The sequence below is a fragment of the Elgaria multicarinata genome, chromosome 22 (assembly GCF_023053635.1).
Source record: "Elgaria multicarinata webbii isolate HBS135686 ecotype San Diego chromosome 22, rElgMul1.1.pri, whole genome shotgun sequence".
Classification (NCBI taxonomy): Eukaryota; Metazoa; Chordata; class Lepidosauria; order Squamata; family Anguidae; genus Elgaria; species Elgaria multicarinata.
The window spans coordinates 5,459,119-5,485,211 of record NC_086192.1 but is presented as its reverse complement, the minus strand read 5'-3'; the positions used below and the strand labels follow the sequence as shown (position 1 = coordinate 5,485,211).

Below are 26,093 nucleotides of genomic sequence, written 5' to 3'. Positions count from 1 at the left end.
GCGGGGTCTCATTGGCAAAAAGGACGCGGAAGGCGGAGCCGTGGGAGGGACTTTGATTGGCTGGCGGTTTCCCCACCCGCCCCGTTTGATCTTTTTCCAGAGAGTGAAAGAAGCCAAAGCCGAGTCCCGCTTTTGTGGGCGGGGCCCTTCTCCGCGATTGGGTAGGACACCTCCGGCGTAGTCGTCGAGGAGGCGGATCCTATTGGTTGGAAAGTCAGGAGGCGGAGCGACGGAGAGGAGGAGGTGGCTGCGCGCGCGCGAAAGTGAGTGAGAGAGGGGGGCGCGCGCGCTCTCGCTCTCTCTCTCTGGTGTCTTAGATGTGTGCCTGATTGAGCGCGAGCAGCGATGGCGCGCGCGCCGCCTGACTCTGGGGAGGCGGGGGGAAAAAAGAGCGAAGCGAAGGCAGGCCGGGGAGCGCGCATGCGCGCCTCCGGCCGCTCTTTCGCTCTACGCTCCGCTCTGGGGCTCCCGTGAGGAGAAGAAGGAGGCGGCGGCGGCCGGTCCGGCGGCCTGAGGGGACGACGGCGGAAGGCGAGGCGGCGGCCACGGCTGCCGGTGGAGGAGGAGGAGTGGGGGGGGCACCTCCGCCTTCGACGACGTGGAGCGGCGCTGCGGGGCCTGAGTGACCCCCCCACCCGACCTCTCCCCTCATCCCTCCCGCCCCCCCTCAGGGAGGACCCAGCTGAGGCGCCCCCGCCCCACACCGCCCCCGCCCCACACCCCTCGTCGCCCGCTCCATCCCGCCTGTGGCTTCTCCACAGAGGGGGCCCGGAGCCGGTGGCGGAGGCAAGGCGCCCGAGTGCCGCTGCTGCCGCTACTGCTGCTGCTTCCACCCGCCGCCGCGTCTCTTCGGCTCTCCTCCTCACCGCCCCCCCCCCCCGCCGCCGCCAAGCCCCCCCAAGCTCGCCTCGCCTCGCCTCGCTCCCCGCCAGCGCTGGGTCAGGCTGTCAGGCAGGCGAGGGCGCCCACCTCAGACCCACCCAGGAAGGCAGCCAGGATTTAGAGAAGGCGGGGGGTGGCCGGCCGGCCGGCTGGCTGGCTTGGCTGACGGGACTCATTAGGCTCACTCGCTCTCCTGGGTGCTTCATCCTCCCCACTGCCGCTTCCACGTCCCCGTCTTCTCCTCCCTTCCACCACGTTTGCTTTTCTCCTTTGCCACCTTCCTCAGCCTCTCTTTTTCTTTATTGCCCTTCCGCATTCCCCCTTCCTCTCTCTCCTTTCTGCCAGTTTCCTTAGTGTCTTTTTCTTTATTGCTTTCCACATTCCCCCTTTCGCTCTCTCTCTAGTTTCCTTAGTGTCTTTTTCTTTATTGCTTTCCACATTCCCCCTTTCGCTCTCTCTCCTTTCTACCAGTTTCCTTAGTGTCTTTTTCTTTATTGCCTTCCACATTCCCCCTTTCGCTCTCTCTCCTTTCTACCAGTTTCCTTAGTGTCTTTTTCTTTATTGCCTTCCACATTCCCCCTTTCGCTCTCTCTCTCTCTCTCCTTTCCGCCAGTTTCCTTAGTGTCTTTTTCTTTATTGCCTTCCACATTCCCCCTTTCTCTCTCTCTCTCTCTCCTTTCCGCCAGTTTCCTTAGTGTCTTTTTCTTTATTTCCTTCCACATTCCCCTTTTCTTTCTCTCTCTCTCCTTTCCGCCAGTTTCCTTAGTGTCTTTTTCTTTATTGCCTTCCACATTCCCCCTTTCTCTCTCTCCTTTCTGTCACCTTGCACATTCTCTTATTCTGACCTCTTACCGCCTTCCGTTTTTTCTTCTCATTCCTTCTCTCAATCTTTCCCACTCATTTTTTGTTTTTAGCTTTTACACTCCTCCCCCAACTGTTCAATTATCTCTTAAAAATATAAACTATAACAGTTTTTCCTCCTCTGCTCACTTTCTTTAGCTTCTCAACACCCTTTGCCTTTTTTCTTGCTCCAGGAAAACCCACCTTTTCTTCTACATTCTCTCACTTTGGAACTCTGTCATTCTTAATCTCATCCCCCCTATAACCTATTCATTTGAGGGGTTTCCCTCTTTCCTCCACAGTTATTCTTTATTTAGCTAGTTTTATTCAGTGTCTATTTTTACATATACCCACACATAGACATTTCATTCTCCTTTAAAAAAAACCAAAACTCTTTTTCTTTGCGTACACATACGTACTTCCTTCATCTTTCTAGTGCTCTTCCTACATTTATACTTCTTTTGCTTCCCAAAGTCTGCCTTTTCTTCCCTTGAAGAAATAGTCTGCTTAGATTATCTTCCCTCTTCTCACATTTTTAATGCTTTCTCTTCTTTAAATTTTCCTTTTTCTTAGCTTTCACATTCTACTTCTCCTGTTTGTACTTATTCTTGTCTGTTTTTGCATCTTCCTTGTATTTCCCTACTCACATCCTTTTTTAAAAAAAAGTTGTTCTCATCTTCTGTGGTATTTGGCTTCTTTTATTCCTTCCTTGCTGCTTGATCATATTTTTATTTTTCCTATATTTAAATTAAATTTCTTTCAGTCCTCTCTCTCCTCCATGCTCTTCTTCTTCCTTTCCTTATTCTGTTCTTTTCCCTTACCTGTCTGATTTTTTTTAGGCTTACCTGATTGCTTCTTTTCCAGATTCCCTTTTCCTACCTCATTCTTCTTTTCACAGTACCCGATTTTCTTGTTCCTTCCCCCTTAACACTTCTCCATTCTTTTCTGCACCACCTGATTTCTCATTCACTCCTCTTTATTTATTTTCTCCCTTCTAAAAAAACCTTGCAACTTAGTATTCCTTGTCCTTGATAACTTCTGCTGCTTGACTTCTCACTTCCTACACGTTTGTTAAAAAGTATCTTCTGTCAGCTTTGTTTGTTTTGTTTTACTTCTCCCTCCCTGCTTCATTTTGGTTAATACACCTTTCCATCCATCCATTCCTCCCTCGCTTCCTTTTTTTCATCTCACTTATTAATTCTGGGGCACATACATTTCCCCCTTACTTAATGTTCCTTGATTTATTCAACCACTTTCCCTTCCAGAGGAAGTTGCTCATATCCATCCAGTTTTAATATTAAAGGTGGATGGATGTATACACAGAACAGAGAGTAGAGTTGTAGTAGGCCTTGAAAGGTTTTACGCATTTTGAAGAGATAAATGAAAAGGATGTGGGAATGGAAGGGCTGGGCTTGTCAGTACTCCTAACATTTTCTAGGGGGGTGAATTCACATCCTTTTTCTGGGGGGGAGGGGGACTGACTTAAATTTCTAGACTGGCACTGAAGCAGCAGCGGAAGGATGGCATTCTAGTACCAACTACACCAGCCATCTTGGGGGGGAAGGGAATTTATTGCATGCTCACGCGTACACACAGAAGCCTCCATTTTTCTCGACTTGATGAAGACGTAAAGGCCTGTTGAGCTCCATGTTTTTGAAGGTGGGCAACCTGCTTGTGAAGGTATAGCAAGCTTCATTTTTGTGGCCAAATGACAGATTGAACCAGTTGTTTCCCAACCAGAGGGCATCATCTTGAATGTCTCTTTGTAGTGCCACAGCCAGCGCAAAAATGATGGCGGCTTACAATGGCGGTACATCTGCAGCAGCAGCAGGTCACCACCACCACCACCATCACCACCTTCCTCACCTCCCCCCTCCTCATCTCCATCACCACCACCATCCTCAGCACCACTTGCACCCAGGCTCTGCAGCCGCGGTACATCCTGTACAGCAGCATGCTTCTTCGGCAGCGGCTGCTGCAGCGGCTGCTGCAGCCGCTGCAGCCATGTTAAACCCAGGGCAGCAGCAGCCATATTTTCCATCACCGGCCCCAGGTCAAGCTCCTGGACCAGCAGCAGCAGCCCCAGCTCAGGTACAAGCCGCAGCAGCTGCTGCAGTTAAAGCGCACCATCATCAACACTCGCATCACCCACAACAGCAACTGGATATTGAACCAGACCGGCCTATTGGATATGGAGCCTTTGGTGTTGTCTGGTGAGTATACAGAGCAGGTGGCTTTGGTGGCTTTCAAGCTGCATTGTGGTCTTACTTCCATTTGGGCTGGAGTGCTAGCAGGCTACTTTTCAACAGGTTCCTGTGCAGATCTGTAACAAGTAGCATGCAAGGTGTTTTGTAAAGAGGGCTATGGTAGGAGCGTGTTGTGATCTGGAAGGCTTCAGCTAACGTATGTTTTTAGTGTTGCATAATTAACACAAATGAAGCATTGCCATTTATGTAGCAGATATCAAAAAGCTGGCATTTCTTTTGTAGTATACTTACATTCAGACTGTCATTTGTGTTCCCAAGCCAGTCCCAGAGGAAATGTTAACGTGGACTTAGAAATTCTCAGTTGGCAGCCTTAATGAATTAGATTTGTTGTTTGGCTCTTTGTTTTCAATTCTTTAGGGGTTTTGCATACCTATCTCCAAACTTTTTTGTCCAATTTGGTGGCTGGAAACTTCATAAGAAGTGAACACTGATTTTCTACCTGTCCTTTAGGAAGTTGTGTTGGCTTACTCAAACTTTCTCAGTAACCGCAGACTAACAGTGTAATCCTTTGCATTTCTATTGCGAAGTAAGTCTCACTAAATTCTGAGACTTACTCCTAAGTGTGTATAGGATTCCAGCCTAAAAGGGTTGAATTATGTCTGATGTCATTAACTTGAGACAAATGCAGAATACTCATAGCCTCTCAAAACATTCTGCTGTTCTGTGTTTTTTGTCATCTCTTTAGAGGTTAGCAGCCTGGCTTTACATCAAAAGTTCAATTCTTTGGCTATAATAAATTTTCACCCATGTGTGTCTTAATTGCAAATGAAAAAAGTTGAAGTGATTTCTGAATTTAGTGGCTGGCTCGAGTTGGAAGCAATTTCTTCTGGACTCTGGTTTTGGCAGGTGACTTAGAGTCTGCATTTCCTCTGCAATAGCACATAATGTATTTCCTCAAACAGTGATCTCAGTACTTTACACCTCAAATGGATTTTTCCATTTTGCTTTGGTATGGCATGTTCCTGTCACAAATGAATGACACAAACCTACTAGCCTTGTATAAAAAAAACCTGTTTTAACAACTCCCTGGTTGACCTTTTTAAAGTATGGCTATATGCTTTAAAAAGGGAAGTCATTCTCCATTGTTTTCTCCGTCTCCCAAATACTGGGTTTAAAGCAGAATATTAACCAAAAATCCATTTAGACTTCTATAAAATATGTTTGCAATTTGTCTTTTATAGTCCAAACATTGTAATTTGCTTTCCTGCATTGAGATGTGAAGCCAAATGTGCACAAATAGTTTGGCCCATTGAATGTAAGAGTCACAAAATGAGTAAGAGCTTTTCAGTGGTCCAGGAAATTGATCTAATAAAAAGCTATCCCCTATTGTATAGTATTCTTTGGTGCTACCAGGATAACTATTCTTGATTCAGCAAAAATTCTCTTTTGTCCTTTAAGGATTGCTTTGCTTGCTTCATCTGTCATGTTGTAGTTTTCACTGTGCTGAATTAAAACCATTTTATTATCTGCTATAAATCACTGGATTAATATGTACTGTAATTTAATGCTTTGGAGTAGAGTGCTTTGGAGTAGAATGCTTTGGAGTAGAGTGGTTTTGACAGCTAAGGCACAGTTGGGCTTAGATTGGTAATTGAAAGTATCATGCAAATATGTTGCTTAAACAGGTTTCAGCATAAAAGCATTATTTAATCTGGGAAGAGCCAGGATCCTAGATGAACACTTTGTTTTGTAATTTGTGAATGCTTCCAAGATGTCAAATAGAAAAACAAAGCTGCTGTTCTGGTCGGTGAGAACACCTCCACGCCCCCTCCCCAACCCACAGTTTCTTTATTTGGGCCAACCAAAATGCCAGAAAATAGTGTGCAAGCTTTCAAGTTCTCTAGACCTCTTCATCAGGTTAGATGGTACCAAAAGAGAGGGGGCGGCTCAATCAAAACAGTACCTGGATGAGGCCCGATGTCGTGGCAATAAAGTCTGCATTTTAGACTTATTCACAAGATAGAGTTGGTAGACTGGATGAACTAGTCACTGGTAGGAGATGCAGGCATCAGATTACATTTTGTCAAATGTATTTTTATGCTTGTACCACTCCTGCACTTAAGGGTAGGATTTTAAATTAAGGTTTACAGCTACCCATCCTCTTTCCAGTCAGTAGTTTACAGTCTATTTAATAAATGTTGTCAATGGAACTCTTATTACTTTATGTTTTGGCTTTCCAACCATTTTGTGGCTTCTATCAGTTGAAAGAGATGATTGCATTATTTTTAATGCAGGTGGTTTTGGCAAGACAAAATGTTAGGATAGCTGGCAAGGGATGTGTTCAGAATGACAGCAGCAGAAAGTAAAACGTTTTCTTAAGTCACAAATTGAGCAGCATTTTTTAACAAGGTGGATACAGCCATGTACAAATGACAGCTATTCATTTACAGCGCAATCCTAAGCATGTTTATTCAAGTACTGATTTTTAATAGGACTTTAGATTCCTAGTTAGTTTGCTTGGGGATGCAGCCTTGGTTAAATATTTCAAACAGAGTAGGGTGTCTTCTGCCCCATTTAAGTTTCAAGTTAACTTGGTGGTACTTACTTTCTCAATACAGCCTATGCTGGGAAATAGTTATTTTCTAGGCTTGGTTTGTTACTAAGGTGTTAGGCTTTACTACATCAGATGGGCTGTCATGCTGGAATACATTAGTTCTACACATAAAAAGTAGCATATTGGGGAAAAGGGTATGCTAGAACCCTTCTCCCTGACATTTACATTCAAGTGGTAAAGGCTAGGCACAATTTACCACCTCAGTGAGAACTGAGCTTTGTACTCAGGCTTGGTTTGGAGCAAGTTTTATGTTTCTCATAAGGATGTGTGATGTAACTTTGAAGTAATCCATAGGGGATTGAAAGCTCATAAAATATGTCTGAGTTGCTTTTTTCAAATGTAGCAGATTTTCTTAAACCAAATGTAGATATTGCAAATAAATGAGTTTCCATTTTCACTCTATTAGGCAAGTTATAAAAGTTGCCTATTACTTCACTGAGCATTTGTACAGAGGCACACACATTGGCTATATCTACTTGATGAAGGTGTATATGTGTTGCTGGAAACCTGTGGATAATTGTGATTGAAATACTGCGTAGGTGACTATGCTGAACTCTATTGAGATTTATCATTTAAATTAGATCTGCTGCAGATCTGACTTGGAGAATTTTGTAAAGTTGACTTGTGCATGGAAGTATACCATTTTTACGCTTTTGATGCTGGATATTTTTTTCCCTAGTTGTGGCCTAGCCATGTGGAATGTCTGTAGCTTCTATAAAGAAAGAAAAAAGAAGAAGGGGGGATAGGGAAGGCAGACTTCACTGTAAAACTTATGTTGTAAATTGCCATTTAGAAAAGTAGTTGTTCTAGCCCAGATAAAAGGGCAGATGCCTGATTCCCTTGAAGTCCAGATTTTTTTATTATGCTGAATGCTGATTGTGTTATTAAGGTAGCTCAAAACCACCACTCAGTGATGCAAATTGCATTCTTCCCCCCCCCCTTCTGCTACCTATTGGGTGAAGTGAAGATTGGAAAAAAAATACAATAAACTGGAGACTTGAAATCAACTTTTTTCCGATGCCCAGAATGTTGGGGGGGGGGGGGAATGTATGTAGGAAAATGTTTATTTTGATGAACAGTAAGGAATTTTAGGATAATGTTGAATCCTACTATAGGCTCCCTGGTTAGGAAAGTGTTCTGAGTAGCCTTTGGGGTTGTAATTAAATGGCTGGTGTTTGTAGGATCTTTTGATTCAAGCTGACCTCTATTTTTCCTGTTCACTGAGGTATTTCATCAGTCATAAGCTGTTAAAGCATTTTGTCTTGGCGGATTTTCATACAGAGTCTGCTGCTGTTGGTTGATTGTTCATATGTCCCGGTTGTTCTTTTGCTCTTTCTACTTCATTTTGCAGGATAAGTTCATTATCATTGACAAATATTTCCTCCCTTTTGGCTACATGCTATTTTTGAGGCAGTGGTGATAATTCAGCTGTGTAGTCAGTAAGAGATTCCAATGGAATAATAGTAATATAGTCACTTCTATTTTGTATATTCAGACTAAACTAGCAATCAGGTGCCATAGTAAGATTCCAGTCTTTGTTTTATTAAAGCTTGGTGAAAAATGATGAACTTCCTTAATGTAACAGCAAGAGTTGAACAATACTGTAACTAAAGTCTTCAACAGTTTACCTGACTAGGGCTTTCGTTTAATTGGCTGGAAATTCTAAATCTGAGCCTGTTGCTTAAAATGAAGCAGGGAATTCATGCTTGTGTCTTCAAGTATCACTGGTAACTTTCACTGAATGTTGTGTTCCTATACTTCCTGATATTAAAGCAAGATACCTTGGTGTTGATGACCCTTGGCTTGCGGAGAGTTTTTGAAAAGAAAACATGATTGCCAAAGTGCTCCTATTTACAAAGGTATCCTTAAGAGTTTGGTACAGGAGAAATTCTACCAAGAAACCAGCAAAGAGGAGTTTGTTCTCTGGATTGTTGAAGAACTAGTGTACTTAGGGAGTTTGCAGTAGTGTTTGGAAATGAGCTGTTTCTCTTGAACGAAAAATAGGTTGTAAGCATTGTGTACTAGACAGCGAGTTGTATTGAGAAGCAGACATTCCTTCCCCCTTCTCCCCATGACACTCCATCCAGGCACCTGAAAATACTACCCAGAAGGTCAGGGAACCCTAATGGCTATGGTGAGGAAAGGATGAGGATCCCCCAAAATTGACAGAGGCACTGTCAGCAGGATCTTTCTATCCATGGAAAGCAGATCCTGGATTCAACTCAGCATTCCATGGTGGGTAACAGTAACATATTCTTGGTCAGAGATGCTGCTGCTTACAATACTTGACATTCCACTCGATAATTGCTGTCTGATTTGATTTTAGGGAACATGGGACCCTGCTTTATACTAGATCAGACTATTTGCCTATTGAGCCTAATATTGTATGCTCCTGCTTGCAGCACCTCTCCAAAGTCTTGAGCAGAGGTTCCCATCACCTACTGACTGGAAATGCCAGGGATTGAGCCTTGGACCTTCTGCCTGGAAAGCATGTACTCTATTATTGAGTTAAAAGCCTGGTTTGCACTTAACACTAACCCATGATTTATTTATCCCATGGGGGACCTGTGGTTTGTTACCCTACCCAGGTTTAGTTTTCTCAATACCTGGGTTGTTTTACACCCTCCTTTGCCCTTACCTGTATCCTAGATACCTTGGCAACACTGTAGTACTACAGAGTGGCTGGGTATTGGTGTTTTTTTTAACACCCTTCCCTGCTGCCTTTGTAACGTGATGAAACAGTCATGGTCATGAGTTCAGACATGATAACAATGCATGATTTAAACAACCCATAGTTCACAGCACAACAACAACCATAGGTTTTCTTTCTGGTCTGTTCATAGTTAACAATGATTTTTTTTAGTGCAGCTGGTTTTGCACATCATGACAAACCAGAATTCAACAACCCATGGCTTATTTAACCCATGTGAGTGTTACATGAGAACCAGGTCATTATGTCTCCTGCACTTTTATTTACAAGAAACATGCATGTGCAAAGACAGATAATCAAATATAAGCCTGCATCAGTTGATATGTAAATAGTCTTTGAAAGAAAAACAATTGAAATGTTGCTGCTCTAGTTAAACATAAAGCTAGAGTTAATTTCATTTAAGCACATAATTCCTGTCTCCTGACTGATAACACAGAATTCTTATGTGGTGCCAGTTTGGTGACCCTTAATGGGTACTTGCCTCCTAAAAGTTTGCATTATAAGATTGATTTATGGTTAGCTTTAAAATGTCAGGTAATGTTGACAGTAAAAAGGGGAATATAAAAACCCAGTAACTGAAGTATCCCTACACTGTTTGGCTTTTAAGCTCTACTTTTTATTATTATACTTGTATATTTCCATGTATTTTGCCTTTTATTGTTGTGTGTCTTTCATTATTTCTATGGCCTGTGGGTGGGACACTGACAATAAATTACTGTTCTGCTGAAGATTGCTTAGGTCTGTCACACATCTCAAAAGGGAAGAAAGTCCGAATATTAGGTATTTTCAATTTGGTTGGGATTGCACGCATGGCATGGCGAAGAGAATGTGTGGCTATTACCATCATGCAAAGTGTCATGCAAGTTTGTACGGTTCTAGATGTTGGTTGGTCATGTTTTTCAGTATAGGAAAGCAACTGTTAAAATGGAAGAGGAATTTAAGACGAGATATTTGAGTTAAATCTCACTTTTGACTATTATATAGGCCCCTTCCAACTCTGCTATTCTATGATTCTGTGATTCACACCCCTCCCCGCAAACTTCCATTTTGCTCACCAAGATTAATATTCAGGCTTTAGTAAAGGCAGACAAAGTGTGGCATTTGCCCTTTACGTGTTATGCTACTACAAAGGCAAGCATTCATTGGGTTCTTGCGGGCAGGTTACACAACACAACATGCCTTATTTTTTATTTATTGCTGGCCTGGACTTGATGCTCAAAGCTATAAACCTTGCCTTACTTCTGTGCAAGTGTGGAACATGGGTTCTGGTCCTGCACAGAACATGATTCAGAACATCCTACACCTTAAGCCAACAGATATTTTGGTTGCAGAGTGTGACCCCTGAGCACGCATCCATTGATTGAAGATTCAGTTTGTTGATCCTATTTTGCTCAGCAGTCAGAGCAGAAACATATAGTACAAATATGTTTTGGAAAATGTCGCACTAATCACTTGAGCTGGGATGTTTGAAATAAGCTAATTCTAGCTTAGTAAACTATGGGAACTCAACAGATACTTGAATAGTTAGAGGGACTGTTCATATAAAGTGTTAATAGTAGGTTTGCCAGGCGTGTAATTTTTTTTTTTTTTTTGGCCTAACATTGAGCAATTTTAGATGATGTAATTTTCTACTAGGAATGAGGTGGTAAGTAGAAATAGAGCCGGTCCTAGGATGTTGGTGGCAGCAGTAAAAGTATAGGCAAACCAAGTGTGTGTGAGAGTCTGATTAAAATCCTCCCTTGGAGATTTTAGTGGGGAAAATACTGCCGGCTACTGTGAGCTGAACAATGAGGTGATAGCTCAGTTTGAAGGACCAGGAAGTCCACATGGCATTGGAAAGAGCAACTACTTAAAAGTGTCTGTGTTGCAAAGATCACATTATTTTTACTCAAATGGATTGTGTTTGTTGCAAACACAGAAACAAATCTAAAAGCATCAAAGTTGTTGTTGTTTTTAAATGGTAACAATTCTTCATTCGCTGGCAGGATCTCTCAACCCCAAAAATCTAGCTAGGAGTTAGTGATGCTCCCTATGGATCGTAACATCTATAACATTGTTGAGACGGGGTGAAGAACAGGATGTCAGACTAGTTTTTGCTTGTGTTTAGCTTGTGTCCCTTTTCTGTTTCCATTGACGAAAAATATCGCACATCAGCTGAAACAGATCTCTCTCTCTTTCCTTTCTACTTAGGAGCAGAGTTTCTTAGAAATGTTTTGTGTCATTTTGTATTGGGTGTTGGGAAATATTTTCTATTTTAAATAGCTAATCAGTAGCATATTTTTGTTTATTTCTTGATAAATGAAGATGACAAAACAATGGCCAGAATTAGAGCAAAATTACTTGTTTGCTATTTTGTCTCAAGTTTGACCTGTTTCAGTAAAATAGTTTGAAATAAAATGACAAACTCATAATTAAGTTTATAGTCCTCACATTGCTAGGAGAAAATCATTTGATAGGGTAATGTGTGTTCTATCTTGGTGGTAAAATTAAATTCTGTGCCAGTGGAATCCACATTATTTTGACCTCTACTAATCAAGCAAATTGCTTACTTTGTATAACTCTCCTACAAGCCATGGGAAGGGACAAACACCTATAAACTTCAAGAACATATAAACCACACTGAAGTCCTCCATAGCCCCTGTTTTGGCTGGAAAGGCCACTTACCTGTGTTTGAAGACATACGAGCTGGAAGTTCTATTTAAATCTATCTCTGCCTGAAGAATTCTGTACTTGCATAATGGCAACTGCAGAATATGCATAGTTCAATTTGAAATGTGGCGCACACACAGGCCTGTGTTCCAGCAGAGGGAAATGCCCAAGAGGAGGAATGTAGGAGGGTGTTGCCAAGGTAGGAGTTATGTTATGGATGACATGTGGGGGTGGGAGAAAGCTATTTACATTGCCTTGAGTACCTTGGAGGAAAGATGGGCTATAAGTGTAATAAGTAGCTATAAAAAATTATAGATAGCCACCTGGTGCAGAGATCTCAGTTTGTCTTCCTTGAGTTACATCAACCTGCTTTCTTAATCTCAGAAGGAAAGCTTTCAGCGAAGACGAATCATATAAAGTCAGGAATCATAAAAAATACAGCAAATTTTACTCAACATGTTATATGTAATGTATTTAAAAAACATGAAATTCAAAAACTTTTCAAAAATCAAATACTTATTGTAATGTAGTGGGATGTGCCGAGTGACCCATAGTTTAAATGAACAACTTTCACTTGTCTGGATCTCTTTCTCTGGGCATCACAGATTCCGTAATGCTGTTAAGGAGCAAGGAAGTATTTGTATATACAACCTTGAAGAAAAGATATTTAGAACTTTCACTAGATTCACTGAAGGGAACTAGGTGCAAGTTTGGCAATTCTGGTGAGTCAATTGGGTGGGTGGGTGGAGGCTGTTAACATTTCTCCCTATATCAGTCTTCCTAACCTGGTGCTCTCCAGATGTTAGGACTACAGTTCTTATCATCCTTGACCATTTGCTATTCTGGGCTTGATCGGAGTGGGTTGGTGGTAGATTACCTTCTTTGCATGCAGAAGGTTCGGGGTTCAATCCTTAGCATCTCCAAGTAAAGCAGGAACAACTTGCCTGAAACCCCAAATAGCTGGTTCCTGTTAGGGTGGACAATACTGGCCTAAATTGACCAATTGTCTAAGTTGGCTGACTCAGTATAAGGCAGCTTCCTATGTTGTAGTCCAAAATATCTGGAGGGCACCAAGTTGGAAAAGGCTGCCCTATATCATCATGAGACATTAGATTAGTTTTACAGAAGATTCTATAATAGGCTGGATGAGATTCTGATGGAGAATAAAAACTCTGGCATTTAAAGCTTCCAAATGCTTTTCTCTTATATCATCATTGCTTGACCTGGTGCCATCCAGGTGTGTCAGGATTACAATTTCAAGCATCCCCTCCACACTTGGAGGTCACCAGGTTGGGAAAGTGTGATGGCCTTATAGGCCCCTTCCAACTCTACTATTCTATGATTCTATATTATGAGTTCATTTTGGGGATTTTTTTAAAATGTCATATGGGTACTTGATTCTGTTTGCTTATATCCTTCACACCACGAATTCCTGGAATATTTCCTGTAGCTTGGGATTTCAAAGAATCGTAAATCTTATTGCTGAGTTTCCTGGTGCCAGTAAAAACTAATTTTGAATTCTCATGCCGCTTCAAATATTGGACCTCTGATTTATGTGTTCTAACAGTTTGAGACAAAATAGTGTTATATGTGGAATGTTTTTTGGAATCATCTTTTATAATTTTGGCTACAATCCTACACATAGTTGCATCTGAATAAGTCTCATAAAAATCAGTGAGGTGGACCTCTGAGTTAAATGTACATTAGATTGTTTTGTAAGTATATTTCTTTCTCCTCCATTGACTCATTTATTGTCAAGTTCAAGATAATGGATAAAACTTGATTATTTTATAATCTGATAGCTTATTAAGATGTTTCATTATCTATAACAAATGATACAATGCCATTATAATAATATGTGATAGAAATGAAGAAGAAAAATTAATTTAAATTAGAACAAACCAAAAGTTTTGAAAAACAGCTGTATCATCCCTTTGGGTGCTATTAAAACTATTGGGGGTGGGGGAAAGAAGCGTCTAATAATGAAATTTTGGCCCTCTTACAGTTTTGGGTCTCTGTGGAATTATTTAAAAAATTATCCTTCTGCTTTCGGTCAGATTAGTAGGAAGGTAACAAATGGGATAAAAGTTGAAAAGGAAACAAGAATGGGGAAGGGTGTGTTTGGGTGTACCTTTTTGTGAGTTAGTTAGGCAAGGAATCAGAGTACCAGGACACCGCAGATGCTGTTTTGCAGAAATATTTATTCTGTAATCATTTGTTATAGTTATATTTACACCTTTTCTTGCATAAAAAGCAGTGCCAATACTTTCTAAAAAGAAATATTTTATCTGACAGCCCTATCAAGAACTTTTAGACCTCTTCAGGATGGTACAGATTGAAGACAAATCTTGCAGTGATGCCTCCGCAAGTTCATGTGTTTAGTATAGATGCTACTAAACTTCAAGTCGACACAGGTAACTGTTATTGAAATGCATGCAGACCAGCCCATGGAGTACTACTTCAAAACTAAACGGCTGTGTTGAATATCTGTACGTAGAGCATCCCTGTGTTTGTATGATAATGTAGCGAGCTGTTGTTGTCTGGCACATTTAGTGCCGATGAACAGTGATTTTCTGACTAACTGAGTATGTCAGCTTGATATCTCTGTTGCTTTAAAGGAAACCACCAGCATGCCTGAGGCAAATTGTGCAGCGTCTCAATGAGCACGTGACAAAGCAGTTCATATATTGAACCTAATTCTGAGGGTTACACTTTTTCATGTCACATTCTTATGAGGCTCTTCTGGCATTCCAAAAGGAATGCCCCATTTAAATTCCTTGGGGGTTGTGACTTTCATCAGTATCATGTACAAGGATAGATCAGAAGTCCGTCGACCATAAATGTGACCTAATTGAGATGCAGTAACCCATGTGCAAGGTTTTACGTAATGAAAATTGGAAGCCTAGTTCTAGTACAGCAATTCAGTATGGCCTTCCCCCCTCCCCCAACCTTTGCAGAATAAATCAGGTATTTAATGTCTTCCAGCGTTTAATGAAACAGTTTTGCCAGCAAATTGGGAAGGTTTTCAATGTATGTCTTAATTCTGCATCTTCTTAGGAGTTATCAATTGTTTGGAAGCCAATTTTTAGGCACCAGCCCTGCAGAGACCATAATTTCTAGGGACTTTGACAGCCAGATCCCTAGTACTTTTATTGCATTGATTTGCCATGGAGATCCAGAATGTTCAGTTTGTTTTATATGATCTGGATTTGTCTCAATTTTATTTATGATAACATGTTTTTATATAGAGCAGTGTTCAATGGGGTGTTTTCACCCTGCCATTCTCTTACGCCCTGTGATTTAGCTCTTCTGGGGGCAACCTGAAATGAGGGAACTCCGCTGACCTGCCTCCTTCCAGAAACGAGTGTTTCCACTTTGTTTTGGGGCTTCCCCTACGAAACACTAAATCTCCCTTGCTTAAATGGTGGATCCTCCTTGCACAACGGAATTGGTGGGACCCACCATTTGCAGAAGGGAATTGGTGAGGATGTAAATGCCCCCTTAAATTCTGCCCATAGATATGGAGTTTCCTTTGTCAGGTTCTTTTAAGCCACATACATATAAGCAAATCTAAACCCATCTTGATTAATTGCAAAAGGGGCTTAAGTGCTTAGACAGCCAATATGAAAGTATTTGGATGTTCATGGGAAAAGGCTGTCAGATTAAATGAAGTAACATAACTTGAAGAAATGTCTTCCCCCAATTTTAATGTTATTAACTTTTTCAGTCTAATTATATAGTGAGAAGTTGTTTTAAGAACGGTAATGGTTTTTTGCAAACATTTGCCTCTAGTTGCAAACCTTTAAGAATTAAGAAACATGAACCACATAAAAGATCTCATCTCTTGGTTCAGCTCTCACCTCCCCCCTCCACCCCCAGGCCTGATTTCTTTTCAGGGGTTGTAGGCAAATCTTCTCAGATGAGTCAGTGTTTGGAAATTTTTGTACAGGTCAGTCTCATGACTAACCTGATTGTTTTGTTCTAGTACAGCATTTTCAGGTCTTGATACTGTTTGTGTTTGTGTAATTGCATGTTGGCGGTACACACCGAAGTAAGATAGAATCCAATATTTGTTTCAGCTCTTCTCTGCAAATGTTATAGCTGAACAGCTTGTAACTATATTGGGAACCAAAATTAGCTTTTCAGAGGGTATTTTTATTTCAAATGTGATCCCCCCTCTTTTGAGTTCATACTTGTGCAATCTTTCCCCTCTCTCCTTCCCTCACGCTGAGTGCATTTTCTGATGAAACTGTTTACATTAGCCTCCTTCGTCCATATTTGGGAAAATGTAGATACAGGTAATGTTTTGGAACCCTTGTCAGTAACTGGTTTTAAGAGTCTTTGGGGAGAGATAATAAGAGAATAGTGGGTAAGCACCTCATGAGGCAGTGAATAATCCCAAAATACATTGATAGCAAGTCACATTGCCCACACCACTACTTCTGCCACAAACCTTTTTTGGCTGGGTATTGGCTGGGGCTGATCCCTGTGTTAGTACTTCACGATATAGTGCTGCATCAGAAACATATCAAGTGGCACAGCTGAAATGTTCTAATCCTCAGGCTTGAGGTATGATGACGTCTTTTGAATACAAGAAGAATTTCAAACTGTAACAGCTTCTCTAAGAACCCCTCCCCTCCACCAAACGGCACTGTACCCCAGAAATATAGCCCTGAATATAAAAGGACAGATGGTAACTGCCAGAGGCTTCAATGGGAGCTTCAATATTGGGGTTATTAGGGTGTGCCCAGGAGTAGGAATGTCGTTAGATAGAACATCTGGAGTACTTACATGATATCTCTTCCTTTTTTAAACAAAATCAGTACATTAATTGTTCTTCCATTTTTGCTCAGAATAGGTAAGGAAGTATGTGAAAGTAACTTCAGTGAGATTGGGATGGGGTTATGGGGGGACGGACCCAAGGCACGTTTCTACTAAATTTTCCTTAATGGTGTAGATTTTTTTTTACCTATATTATTAAGAATTCTTGCTTAAATGGTTTGATCTTGATCCATGTTATTTTAAATGAATGCTCTGGGCAAAGTAATTTAGCCCGAAAAGCCAGTCTATTTTAGGGTGTTTTACTACAAAATTGCCTTATAAAATGAAATGGTCAAATAAATTAAACTGTAGCTTTAGAATTAGATATTTATAACTAATAGTGAAGATAGTGTAGGGGATTTAGTTTTGCAATACTCCAGTAGATTTTCTTTTCCCTGCCTAACCTATCTCTCAGGCTGAAAATGTGAGTTAGAGTTTGCTCTGCGGATTAGCCTAAATACACATAAGACAAGAAAATCAATTGGAAGAACACTAGTTCCTAATTTAAAAACTCCACAGTACATGGAAGAGCAAATATAGTAAATATCAGGCTGTGGCATGAGTAAGTCACTTTAAGCTAGCGGGGTTGGGGTTATGTATCACCTAGTACACAGTAATTTCATTGTTAAGCTCATTTTCCATAAATAATCCATTGTTCTAAGCATACACATCACTCGAATCTTTATTACTCAAGACAATGTATCATCCAAAGATATGAATGCCACTTCATTTCAAAATTAGAAACTTTGCATTATTTAAAACTGCTTATTAGGCTACAAATTCACTTTGCAAATTATGACTTAGGGCTTGTGTCATTAACATTTCTGCTGAAATTTATTGGGAAAGTGTTTAGTTGGTTGTAGAAAACATCAATAATTGCAGCTCTCCACAGTATTTTAGACTGTAAGCCACATATTTTGGCCAGCCAGCCAGCCAGGTGCTTTGAAAAGCCTGCTCTTTGGTGAACCCTGGCAGCAAAAACTGGATGTTTCGTGTTCTGGATTTGTTGTAAATAATAATATTGTGTTAGACTAGAACACATGGCTGTTGTGCTGCATCTGACTTGAGTCACAAGTTCCATAGGCCTAAGAAACCATTTGAGTGATGCAGACACTGTTGTTGGAATGGAGATGGCCCGGAAGGAAAAGTGGTGTTGGGGAAAGCTCTTAGAACTACTGTAAATTAGTTCTTGACACTTCTTGTAACAAGGTAGTTTAGAGTCATCTTAATGCAAGTGTGCTATCAATAATTGTTAGGTTCAGTGGGGGAACGTCTTGGCCTGTTTTAACCATTAGTCATCATGGCTGAATTCCGTTCTAGTCTGTTGGCTTAGTTGTGGCAGTATGTATTGGGTCCTGCCATATGCACTACTTACTTATTTATTTAAAATATTTATATCCCACCCTATATCACTAAGATCTCAGGGCGGCGTACACATAAAAACATACAGTATAAAACAATAAATATACACAGATAAAAACAAATTAAACCATAATCCAAGTTAAAACAATATATAATTTAAAAGCAATAGATGCAGTTAAAACAATGTGCCAGTGAGTTTAACCATCAAAGGCATTGTTAAAAAGCCATGTTTTTACTTGGCGTCAAAATGCAATCAATGTTGGCACCAATCGGGCCTCCAAGGGGAGGGCATTCCACTTACCTTGTCCTCAGTATAGAATAGTGCTTAAAATATAGGTAATGCATATTAGCTAGACCGTGCAGTGCTTATTTTTGCATACATATGCTTATTTTTGCATACCAGGCCACTGTTTCATATATTTATATAATCTGATTGTTTCAGGTCTCCCCTTCTGAAAATGTTGTAGTTCACTGCTTTGGATTGACCATAAGTCCTTTGTGTTTTCTGAAGTGGCAATTAGATTCAATTTTGTCAAGTTGGTCCCCTGAGCTTGTACTATAAACACAAGCTGTTTATGTCAAGCAGGTTGAATGCACACAAAGAGTAGACATCTACGGCTATTCATAGAAATATATTATTATTATTATTATTATTATTATTATTATTATTTATTTATTTATTTATATAGCACCATCAATGTACATGGTGCTGTACAGAGTAAAACAGTAAATAGCAAGACCCTGCCGCATAGGCTTACATTCTAATAAAACCATAATAAAACAATAAAGAGGGGAAGAGAAAGCAAACAGGCACAGGGTAGGGTAAACAAGCACTGGGTAGGGTAAAACTAACAGTATAAAGTCAGAACAAAATCAAGTTTTAAAAGCTTTAGGAAAAAGAAAAGTTTTTAGCTGAGCTTTAAAAGCTGCGGTTGAACTTGTAGTTCTCAAATGTTCTGGAAGAGCGTTCCAGGCTTAAGGGGCAGCAGAAGAAAATGGACGAAGCCGAGCAAGGGAAGTAGAGACCCTTGGGCAGGCGAGAAACATGGCATCAGAGGAGCGAAGAGGACGAGCGGGGCAATAGTGTGAGATGAGAGAGGAGAGATAGGAAGGAGCTAGACAGTGAAAAGCTTTGTAGGTCAACAGGAGAAGTTTATATTGGATTCTGAAGTGGATTGGAAGCCAATGAAGAGATTTCAGAAGTGGAGTGACATGGTCAGAGCGGCGAGCCAAGAAGATGATCTTAGCGGCAGAGTGGTGAACAGAGACCAACGGACTGATGTGAGAAGAAGGAAGGCCAGTGAGAAGAAGGTTGCAGTAGTCCAACCGAGTCCAACCGATAACTTCAGCTTATCAAGCAAACAAGAATTAATTAACAGAACAAGTTGTAAAAGTCTGAATAATGTGGATGACCCTCTGTTGCTTTCTGATGGGTCAATGGCAGAAATTTGTGAACTATGCTCTTAAAAAGGGAGAAATAACTAACACTGGTAAGAGTGAAATCAAACTTTGACAAGGGTGGCTCCAGAGAAATGCATGCATCAATTTGCTAACTGCAACTACTTTGTCAGGTGTATATATAATGTATTGCATTTGTTCCAGTGAAATCAGTAACAGTTGACTGACGGAGCTGGTGTGATGCACTCGGAATGTTGAAAGACCAAAGCAATTTCTACTCTATCCTCTCTGAAAGGAAAAGTTGTCAGTTTAGTTGGTATTCTCATAGAGGAACACTGAAGTCTGGGAGAGGTTCCAGAAGGAAGGGAACCTGGCAGAGTAGAGGTAAGAGGGCTGAAGGAACCATACAAAGTAGTTAATGGGGTATATTTGAGTGGGGGGCGCAGGGGGGGGAAGAGAAGGATCAGTGGAGACTTAAGTTCGAGGAAAAGGATTAAGAGAACAGAATGGCATAAAGAGAGGGTCCTTTGGAGAAAAAAAACAGTGTTCAAAAATCTGGAGGAGGGCTTGCTAGAGAGGTTGGTCATGTGACACATTGGCTAAAGGAAGTGGGACAAAGTAGGCTGTACCTTTAAAAACAGAAAACTAAGAAAATAATGGGTATTGGAAACATGATGTTGAAGAAAGGAGGATTCAATGGGAAAGGAGGATGGGATAGAAATAGGAGGGCCTCTGCACTAGTGTCAGGATGCAAGTAGGCAAATAGACATTTGGAGGACTGGACCAAGAAGACAGTGGGGTGGAGGATTACCTAGGGTCTCTAGGGCTGGGTTCAGACATCATGATAACCCACACGCAAGTGTGGCTTGTTTTTGAACCAAGAATTCTTGTTGAAACATAGGTTATCTTGTCTGAACAAGCTGTGATAACAAACCATAATGAACAACCCATGGCTCAAAACCCAGCAACGAACCATGAGTTCTCTTCATGGGTTGTTTGTGGTTATCAAATCATGGCTGGGTTCAGACAATACTGTAATCCACATTTCAACAGGAACCCACAGTTCAACAACCACCCATACTCAACCCTTCACTGTGGCTTATTGAATTATCTGAACCCCTTCTACAACCTGACAGGGGCAATTCTGTCAGTTGTAGTTTCTGTTGATACTGCAGCGTTGTGACCTAGCAACCCTAAGGTTGTAAATTTGTAAATGCAACAGAGTCTTGAAGTTGCCACAAGACTAACAGATTTATTGTGACATAAAATTTCATGTACTAGAGCCCAAACCCTTTCTTTTGACATAATGGAACAGTGTTACTTTTGTCATCTGTGAATCTAAATAAACTTCTCATTATTGGAGAAAACAGGGTGATGTGTTGTTCTGCTTCTAAAGAATAGTGAATTGGTGTAATTTAGTTATCTAACCATTTTATATTTTGATCACAGGAGTTGATTTTACATTTCTCTGTTCCTAGTCCAATATTCTTAAAGGTTAGACTCTAACCACTACACAACACAATGTCATTAGTTTGTCATCATAAATCCCTTCTCTGCCTCTATTTCAGACTTGGGTGTAAATCCTTCATTTTAAATTTAGACACTCTATGATAAAGCTGGCCTGGCCATGACACACCTGAAATTATAATAAGTTCTTCAGTTTCATTTTTACTAACAGTATTGCCTAGCATATATTCCGCACGTTGAGTAGCCTGCCCACACATATCTGTTGATGATTTGTAACTTAAAAGGGAGATAGACAACCAATTTTGTAAAGTTTCGCTTTCTAGTGGTCTTAAGGTGGTTCATAGCCACATGGGTGCTATGTGAATGGCTTTTGAACAATTTGCAGATCAATGGAAAGGCTTATGGTATTGGCGTCTTTATGAATAGTTAGCCCTTAAGCTCCTTCTGCCCTCTTCTCTGGGACAGGAGAGCCAGGAACATGGACTGTTATCATCAATTGCTAGACTCCAGAAGTGTCTGCCTACACATTTCCATGTGTTGGTAATATCTTGTGATAGATTTTAATTTTTCATAACCTGCTTTGGAAGCCAATCTTGACTGAAAGGTGGGGTGTAAAAAGGCTTGTACATGAAACTCATCTGAACTTGATCTCCATGGTTACTGGTCTTAGAGGATCTTGAAATTAAATGCTTCCAGTGTACAGCTAAGGTCTCATATAAGTAGCTGAATGTTGTCACTGGTAAGAGAATAACGTGCAATTCATTTCAGAAGAATGAAGTCAGGGAAGTTACTACTCTGCAAGCACACAGTAGTAACATTGTAATGTTTGTTATACCAATGATAACTGGAGATGCTGGCTGCAGACCTTAAGGAGAGAAACCTAGGGGGTCGTGCAGTTAATAGATGTAGATATTATGCAACAGTTCTTCTACTGCATCACAAGTGGTTTATTGAATAACAGTTGGTTGTAGAGATATTATCCCATGCGTAACAGAAGTTAAAACCACGACTGCTTCTGTATACACTTCAGGGAGGATTCCAAAAAAATTGGTGGTATGCCACCTGTGTTTTAAACCTAATAAAAATATGCATATTGGAGCTATGGCACACAACTGTTGGAGATGGCATTATGGTTTACCTTGGCAAGCTGGATTTATGGGAAGTGTTCTAGTCTATGTTTAATACAGAGATGTTCTTACCTTTTTGCTGTTGGTGTATCAACAGTGACAACTTGGAGCATTTTCATGTCCAATAACCAGTGTGTTTGTCAAATATACAAACCTTGTAGGGCCTTGTGTTGTTCTAAGGTTTTTGCTCTTACTTCATGCAGCCTGCAAAAATCTCTTCATTCCCTTCCTGTTTTTACTTTGACCATTTTTGCTTAAAGAATATGCCAGTAGTCTTGCTGAGTTTAGTCTTAAAATATAATAGCAGCTGCTACCTTGCCCCCAGCCACCCCACATGCACGATGCACATATGGAGCCCCAAGAAATTACTTAGCTGATGACTAAACTGTGTCAGTTTGATACAACTCACTGCTTAGAATAAAGTTGTGACTGTGATTCATGATATCATTTCTCTGTAATGTGGGCAGAACTTCGTTCACAGTGATAGTATGGCTCACCTCACAGCCTCTTCCAGACACAGCTAAAAACATATTAAACCATTAATCAAGCTAAAACCAGTAGAAAATTTAAAAGCAATAAACCAATTAAAACTAGTTTTAAGTAGATTTAGCCCTCAAACACTTCAATAAAAAGCCACATTTTAACTTGGCACCAAACGAAGCCAGTATCAGCGCCAGTAAGGTCTCCAAGGAGAGGGCATTCCACAACCGGGATGCCACCCCAACAAAGCATGTCCTCTCCCATGTCCCAGCATAATGTGCATCTCACGTTGGTGGGACGCAGAGGAGGGCTCCTCCAACAGATCTCAAAAGTCAGGCAGGCATATATAGGGAGAGGCACTCCCTCAAGTATCTAGGTCCCAAGCCATTCAGGGCTTTAATGTCATTGCCAACATCTTGAATTCTGACCGGAAGCATATAGTCAGCTAGTGCAGTTCCTTTAAGATTATTATTATTATTATTATTTATTTATATAGCACCATCAATGTACATGGTGCTGTACAGAGTAAAACAGTAAATAGCAAGACCCTGCCGCATAGGCTTACATTCTAATAAAATCATAATAAAACAATAAGGAGGGGAAGAGAATGCAAACAGGCACAGGGTAGGGTAAACAGGCACTGGGTAGGGTAAAGACTGGTGTTATATGGTCTTAATGTGATGTTCCAGTCAGCAATCTAGCTGCTCCATTTTGCACTAGCTGCAACTTGTGAGTTGTCTTCAAGGGCAGTCCTACATAGAGTGTATTGCAGTAGTTTAATCGAAAAGTTATCAGTGAATACACTACTGTGACTAGGTTGTCCCTGTCCAGGAAAGGCCATAGCTGGTGGATCAGCCAAAGTTGTCCCCAAGTACTCCAGACCACGGAGTCCACCTGGACCTCCAGTAACAAGGTTGGATTTAGGAGTACTCCCAAGCTATGCACCTGCTCCTTCAAAGGCAGTGCAACCCCATCCAGGACAGGTTGCTTACCCAATTCTCATACTCAGGAACCACCAATCCATAGCGCTTTCTTCTTATCAGGATTCAGCTTCAGTTGATTGGCCCTCATCCAGCCCATTACAGCCTCCAGGCACTGGTCAGGCACCTTCACTGCCCCTGGTGATGGCCCCAGGAGGAGAGTCTAGATGCCATGTTATCTTTCTGACAAAAATTACTATTGGCAACAGATATTCCAGTTTAAGAACTTGAAAAATGCATATCTGCCAGATTGCTTGAATGAAATATCCATTCTATAAGAACAACATTATAAACAGCTCCAGAAATGCATAATGCTTAAACATTTAGCAAAGCAGGTCACGTTAATCTGTTAACATGGGAGTCACTTACAGGAATGAGCCGGTGAGTGGAAAACTTCAATGAGGTAAACTGGCTATTGGAATTGCCCTTCGAAAAGCCTCTTACAATAGATAAGGTATATGCATTGCTATGTATACTCTGTGCTAGGAGAAGCTGGATTTTAACCGCTGGGTGTGTGCATATTTGCTTGATTTTGTATAATTTTGCCAATCACTGGTAAGAACAAGGCACTAATCAAAGCTTTGAAGCCTCATACCAGATTACTGGACAGCATATTCAGACTACCATCGTGACTGATTAAGTTTTTTTCTGGCATTGATTATAGTTCAAGCCAACTGTTGATCCATAAGATCTAGAAACTTGCTTTCTCTTTGTTTAAATGAAAACTGCTATTATTCGAAATGCCAAACTTGTACTGCATTTGCATGATATGCTCGCTCTAAGGTCTTTTGCCAAGGACTTCCAACAGGTGCCTCCATTATTGGCGGTAGATAAAAGTGTTTTCTGCAGTGGTGCAGAGAACCAGCATGGTTCCATGATTATGGAATTCCCTCTCTAAAGAGGCTTGCTGGGTACCTGTGTTGCAGCCTTTTTGGAGCCAGGCAAAAACTTAACTTATTTGCCCAGGCATCTAAATTTGTTGTACGCTTTTAAATTCTTAATTGTTGTTAAGGGTTTTTGGTGTTTCTTAAGGTTTTATTTGTGTTTTAAATGTAATTGTTTTGTAATATCATTGTGCACTACCCTGAAATCCTGATAGAATAAAGGGTAGTGTATAAATGTGTTTAAGAAAAAATATAGCCCTGGCATATGGCAAAAAGGCAGAAAGTCTTGTTCGGTTGTTTCGCATAACCTGTTCTGCTGCTCCAATATACTAGAACTCAATATTGTTACAGCATCTCTTTTTGAGTTGGAATGTAGAATCTACTGTCCTTTTTGTTATATCTATTCAAGAACATCACTGGAATGTTTTTCCATTAAGGAAAAACTGTTCCAAATATTGTTTTGCCTTCCAGTGTTCTTGCATTGTGGGTAAAAGGGCTCCCACCTGGTAAAAGTATTATGACTGACATATGAAATGTTGAACAACAGATCACAGCATCCCTCAATTTATTATAGGGGGCTGTGTCTCTGAAGGATTTGAATAATGCGTCATGGGGTTCTAATATGAATTGTAACTCTCCCACTGTTTCCAGGAAGGAAGTTAGGATCTAAGAGCCATAGCTTCAGGTCTTCACTACTGAATTTCTATGCACTTACTTGTAGACTTACAATTCAGTGGATCCCCAACTGTGTCCTCGGAACTGTTTATCGGGAAAGTAGAGCACCATATTTCTGTTTTGCCTTCACAATAACATCTGGCCATTTTATGAGGCACTGTGCTTTAATCTCTTGAATATTGCTGGTGGGCTCGCAGTTGGATTAAATCCCCTGTTTCAATTGTTGGCCATTGTGCTGAAATTGTAAGTAATTGACTGCTTAATTTAATCATGTGCCCTAAAATGTCTGTAAGTCTCAAATTCCTTTCCCAAATAGCATTAAGTTTAAAATTCTGTAACCAAAGCTTAGAAGTACAGAATTTGTTCCATTTTTAATGAGTTAATGTTAATAAGATTTGTTTTATTAGTGAGGTGGTATTGTATTTTACTATTTTAAATTGAATTAAACATAACAAATTTGCTGTTCTGCAACTGAATTGGCAGTTTTTAACGATTGGATTTAATAAGCTGCAAAAAGCCTTGCTGAAACAATCCATCTTGTGGATAGCACAAAACAAGTTGTGTACTGAATCCAACTTGGAAAAAGCTCTACCTATACTTTAATAGTAACTCTGTGATTTTTCCTATCCTGCTCAGTTATAGTTCTTCCATTCTTTTCCCCCCTCCATGCAAAGAACAAAGAAACCTTAGGGCTGTGTGTCTCTGGAGAGGGAAACTTCCTTTCTGGAAGCATTCCTAGTAATTGTAAGGAAAACTAATAAAACTTGGAGTGGGGAAGAGGTGAACCCATGCATCAATATTTACTGTGTATCAGTTTATGCATGCAGCAAAATCAAGCAGTCAAGCTTTTCCTACATCCTACTTTTGGGTTCCCACAGGTGTGAACAGAATGCTGGACTAGATGGACCACTTGATCTGATCCAGCATGACTCTTCTTAGGTTACTGACCTGTCCCACATCAGGACTTGCCCTTGAATATGTGACTGCTCAAAGAAGA

General features: G+C 40.6%; 1 protein-coding gene across 4 annotated transcripts in view; it reads left to right on the top strand.

Annotated features, from left to right (window-relative positions):
* The first annotated feature begins 896 nt into the window (after positions 1 to 896).
* The window catches only part of NLK (nemo like kinase), a 125,891-nt gene continuing 100,694 nt past the window's right edge, over positions 897 to 26,093 (top strand). The window contains exons 1-2 of one of the 4 annotated variants that reach the window (XM_063146699.1): positions 898 to 3,381; positions 3,492 to 3,935. In XM_063146699.1, the coding sequence (XP_063002769.1) occupies positions 3,511 to 3,935 (425 nt within the window). In that variant the 5' untranslated portion in view covers positions 898 to 3,381; positions 3,492 to 3,510. Of the gene's footprint in view, positions 3,936 to 26,093 lie in introns of all 4 variants that reach the window. The other 3 variants (XM_063146698.1, XM_063146700.1, XM_063146697.1) reach the window with 3 other exon arrangements.